At 52.3% G+C, this 4,764-nt stretch overlaps 1 protein-coding gene across 1 annotated transcript in view; it reads left to right on the top strand.

Moving 5' to 3' along the window:
* RBP5 (retinol binding protein 5) overlaps nucleotides 1–3,992 on the top strand; it is a 7,095-nt gene extending 3,103 nt beyond the window's left edge. The window contains exons 3-4 of the mRNA XM_032254688.1: nucleotides 2,146–2,247; nucleotides 2,698–3,992. Of these exons, the coding sequence (XP_032110579.1) occupies nucleotides 2,146–2,247; nucleotides 2,698–2,751 (156 nt within the window). The 3' untranslated portion in view covers nucleotides 2,752–3,992. The remainder of the gene's footprint in view (nucleotides 1–2,145; nucleotides 2,248–2,697) is intronic.
* The last annotated feature ends 772 nt before the right edge of the window (nucleotides 3,993–4,764 follow it).

The following is a 4,764-nucleotide window of genomic DNA, read 5'->3' as shown; positions in this document are numbered from 1 at the left end:
CGCCACACACACACACACCACACACACACACCACACACACACCACACACACCACACACACACCACATACACCACACACACACCACACACACCACACACCACACACACACACCACACACACACCACACACACACACCACACACACACCACACACACACACACCACACACACACCCCACACACAGACACCACACACACAGACACCACACACACACCACACACACACACAACACACACACACACACCCCACACCCCACATCCAATTGACCAAGAAATCTTTGTGATCTTTTCTGCACTACCCAGCATGGCAGCTGCTGACTTCGGATGGCCACTGAACACTTGAAATGTAGCTAGTCCAAATCTAGCTCTGCTGCAAGTGGGCTTTCAGACAGTGCCAAAGAAGAAGAACATAAAGCCTGTCAGAAATGTTTACATTGGTCTCCTGCTGAAATCATAATATTTTGAATATTTTCGGTTAACTAAAACGTATTCTTTACATTAATTTCCCCTATTTCTCTTTACTTTTCTTTCTTTTTTTTTTTTTTTTTTTTTTTTTTATGGGGTTTCGCCATGATGGCCAGGCTGGTCTTGAACTCCTGACCTCAGGTGATCCACTCACCTCGGCCTCCCAAAGTGCTAGGATTACAGGCGTGAGCCACCGCGCCCAGCCTCTCTTTACTTTTCTAATATGGCCCCTGACCCATTTTATTTCTGTTGAGCATCACTCTTTTAAATGGCTCCCTGTGTTCCCTCCTAACCTTCCTCTATCACCACCCCAATCCAGACCTTCATTTCTCACCTGGTGCCCCAAATTAGTATTTTTTGGTAGAGATGGGGTCTCATGTGTTGCCCAGGCTGGTCTCAAACTCTTGACTTCAAGTGATTCTCCCACCTCGGCTTCCCAAATGCTGGGATTATGGGCGTAAGGCTCTCCGCCCAGCTAGCTCTCAGTCTTAACCCTCCTCTAATCCGCACGCAATAGCCACAGGGTCTACCTCAGATATAAACGTGACCACGTCACTCTCTGACTTATGCCGATTCAGTGATGATCTATTGCATTATCTATTAAACTCAGCTCGGCATACAAGGGTCTCTGTGAATCAGCTCTTCAGTTGCCTGCATACACTCTAGGTTACAGCCCTTCAGAACTAATTGCCCTTCTCTTTTACTGCTATTTCTAGCTGTTTCTTTCCTTGCTAGAAATTTCCCATTCTCTCCAATCTAATTAACTCCTAACTTCCGTAAACATTTCACTCTGCCCACCCCACTCCTGTCCCTCATTCTTGCCTGGTGTCACAGTTACCTATTTACTGATCCTCTCTCTGTGCGATACTCTGAGCTCCCTGTTCAGGGCCTATGCTGTGGGAGAACTCAATAAAGGTTGATTGGAATGCCCAGGCCCAGGGGGGTTGACCCTTTATTTCTAAGGATACTTCAACTGTCCTCGAAACTGAGAAAGAGGAGAAATGAGATTACCTGGTAGGACTCCCAACCAATCTCTCTTCTTTCCCAAAAGTCCCTATAGGTCAGCCAGAGGTAACCAGAGGAAAAAGTCTCCATTCTTCATCAACGCCCTCCCCAATTTCACCTCTACTTATCCTGCTACCACTCCTGCTCTCCCCCAAGATCACTGTAGAGAACTTTGGGCCCCCTCGGTGGCCTTTAGGAGTGGGAAACTGGGCGCGATGGCTCATGAATATAGTCACAGCACTTTAGGAAGCCTGGTGGGTGGATCACTGAGCTTAGGAGTTCGAACCCAGCCTGGCCAACATGGAGAAATCTTGTCTCTACTAAAAATACAAAAATTAGCCGGGCATGGTGGTGCACACCTGTAATCCCAGCTACTCGGGTGGTTGAGGCATGGGACTCACTTGAACCCAGGAGACAGTTGCAGTGAGCCGAGATCCTGCCACTGCACTCCAGCCTGAGTGACGAAGCAACGAAGCTTCGTCTTTGTCTCAAAAAAAAAAAAAAAAAAAAAGTGGGAAAAGAGTCGTGCGGAATCAGGGCAGCCTTCTCGCTCAGCGGAGGACTGGAGCACACAGCATCTGCTGCAGAGTAAAAGGGGGAGCCCGGTCAGAGCGAGGTGGGAAGCATTTTGGGTGTCCTGCCTCCCAATGTTTCTTTATTCCCTCTTTCCCCTATAGACCATAGTAACCTGGGAGGAGGAGCAGCTGGTGTGTGTGCAGAAAGGGGAGGTCCCCAACCGGGGCTGGAGACACTGGCTGGAGGGAGAGATGCTGTATCTGGTAAGTGGGGTGGGGGCTGGGCATCTGGGAGAAGGGCCTTCGGCTAGGAGGCATCCCCTTGTCCCAATCAGAGAGGTCTGCAACTCCACCCCCAGCTCAGCCCCACTCCCCGTCCAAGGAAGTGACCAAGGAGGGAAAACAAAAGCATCGGGAGGAGTGGGGAGAGGAAGAAACTGTGGCCAAGGTGGACCCTGGCTACGAGTCGGATGAATGCCCATAAATCATCACTGGAGAGATGGAGGTTTCAGCCAGTTCACATCCCCTGCTCCAGCCACCCTCCTTCCTGTGGGGTGGAAAGTTGAGGCTGTGGAACAATGATACAATTGCCCATACATCAAACACTCGAGCTGCTGTATCTGGAAGGAGTAAATGGAGGTCAAGGACCTTGAGAAAGGGGCTCCAGCCGGCAAAAGCCCTGTTTCTCTCTCCTCATTTCCCCTCTCTCCTCAGGAGCTGACTGCAAGGGATGCAGTGTGCCAGCAGGTCTTCAGGAAGGTCAGATAGCCGGAGAGGAGCCGAGCCCCTCCAGACAGTGCCTGGCCCACAGACCCTCCTGTCATGTCCCCTTCAAGCCCAGATGGTGCCAGGTCAGCCGTCCCTTCCTCCAGCCACCTCCCCTCGCTGGGTCCCTTCTTACCCCTCCCTGTGTTAATCTGTAACTTGCAGCCCCCAGGCCAAAGTCCTTTCTCACACTCCACTGCCCAGTAGTGACCTCACTTCCAGATCAAGTTCTGGCCTCCTAGATGAAAGAAGCAGGCAGAGGGAAGGGCCCTGAGAACAGCCAGTCCCCGCTCTCTCCTGTCCATTTGAACTCTCCTTTTCCTTCTAAGAAAGAGCTAAGCTTTGGGCATTTGGTGATTAGTGAAAATTATATCCTGACGGACTTCCAGAAAACTGTGACTGGGTTTCAAGAGTTTAAACAGCAGCTGCCGGCAGAGTCTTTTTGTCCATTTCTTTGTCCTTATTCTCGAGAAAGCTTCATATGCTCAGCAAAACCAGGCTCAAGACACAGCCCCACCTGCGCAGGGTACAACAGACCCCACGGCTCTGACATCTGAAGGCATCTGGCTATTTGACACTTCCATCCTATGTGCTGGGAAAGAGGGATGGGATGGGGTAAGACCTTTGTCCAATGCTGGGGGAGGCGGGGGGCTTCTACAGGGTGACCTGGCCTCCGTGTCTGCTTTGGGAAGGGCAGGCAGCAAGAAAGCCAGATTAAAAAGGAATTAGATGAAGGGTGCAAGGTCAAGGAATAAAAGACTGGGATACAGGGGTGTGAGGCACAGGAGGGAGAAGCCCAGCTGGCCTGGCTATAGGGACCTTCTGCTCAAAGGCCAGCAAGGCTGGAGACAGGGGATAAAGAGGAGACCTGAGGACAGCAAGGGTCCCAGAGTCACTGCCTTGGAAAACAGCCGAGAAAGGTGGAGCTGGCTCAGCATCTAGGCCAGCTCCAGCCTCTGGCCTCCTCTCCACCTCCAGGGGCCTTGGCTCTTTCAGAATAAAAGTCCCTGGAGGGGCAAGTGTCAGAGAGATGAGGGCTCAATGTGAGGGCAGGAACAGAGCCTGGGGGGAGGGCTGAGGGAGGTGGAAAGTCCCTGGCCCTCATCAGATGAAGACTCTTGCCCCCTCTTCCTGCAATGGCTAGGCCCCCCACGCACGCACGACAGTCACTAGGGCTCTGGCCAAGAACTAGGCTTGCAATACTGATCCTACCACACACTCTGGAATGAATTTGGAATAGAAAAGAGGAAAAAAAGGAACTCCGAGCTGAACGGAATATCTTATTCCCTGCCCACCCTCTCTGCAGATGTCCCCAGTAGAATGGAGAGCCCCTTCTTCCAAAAGCCACCCAGCAGAAGCTCTGGGGGCTGCTGGAACCCACCTTGCCCCTTTCCAAGGCACAGGAAGATGCTCCATCTGTACTCATCCACCGCCCACATCTCCAGGTCAACAGTGTCCTTGCTCTTGAGTTCACGGTGCGTGTCCAAGCCTCTTCCCACGGGACAGCCCTCCATGCCCCTCAGTAACCATGCTGGTCACTGGAGTGTTGGCAGAGGGCCTGACTCAGGAGCTTGTAGGCCCCCATGGGGTATTTTTCTAAATATTTTTATATATTTTTATTTTTCTCCCAAAGTTGGACACTTCTTACCATGGTGGTTTTACGGCCCAAGCTAAAGTGGGCTCAATCTCTCAAAACTCCCCGTGACGTGGGCATCCAGATCATGGCCGCTGAAGGTCCCCATCCTCCACTCGGCCACATATCTCCAGGGGCCAGACCCCACCAAGAGACCTGGAGACCCCCAAGGGAACACAAGCAGCAGGGAAGGACTAGGCTGGTTCAGAGGCGTCTCCAAGGGGGTGGGAGCCCGACCTGCAGAGGGGAGGGCACCAGTGTGGGAAACGGGAGCTGCTGTTTCCCGTGTGGGCAGCAGGGGGCGCTACGCACCGCAGTGGAAGCCAGGGATCCTCCGAATTCAATCCTCCCTCCTCCACCACCTTCTCGGGTGTTCCATTCCC

This window comes from Sapajus apella, unplaced genomic scaffold (genome assembly GCF_009761245.1).
Source record: "Sapajus apella isolate SASKATOON/1434 unplaced genomic scaffold, GSC_monkey_1.0 scaffold86, whole genome shotgun sequence".
Taxonomy (NCBI): Eukaryota; Metazoa; Chordata; class Mammalia; order Primates; family Cebidae; genus Sapajus; species Sapajus apella.
This window is presented reverse-complemented; position numbering and strand designations above follow the sequence as displayed.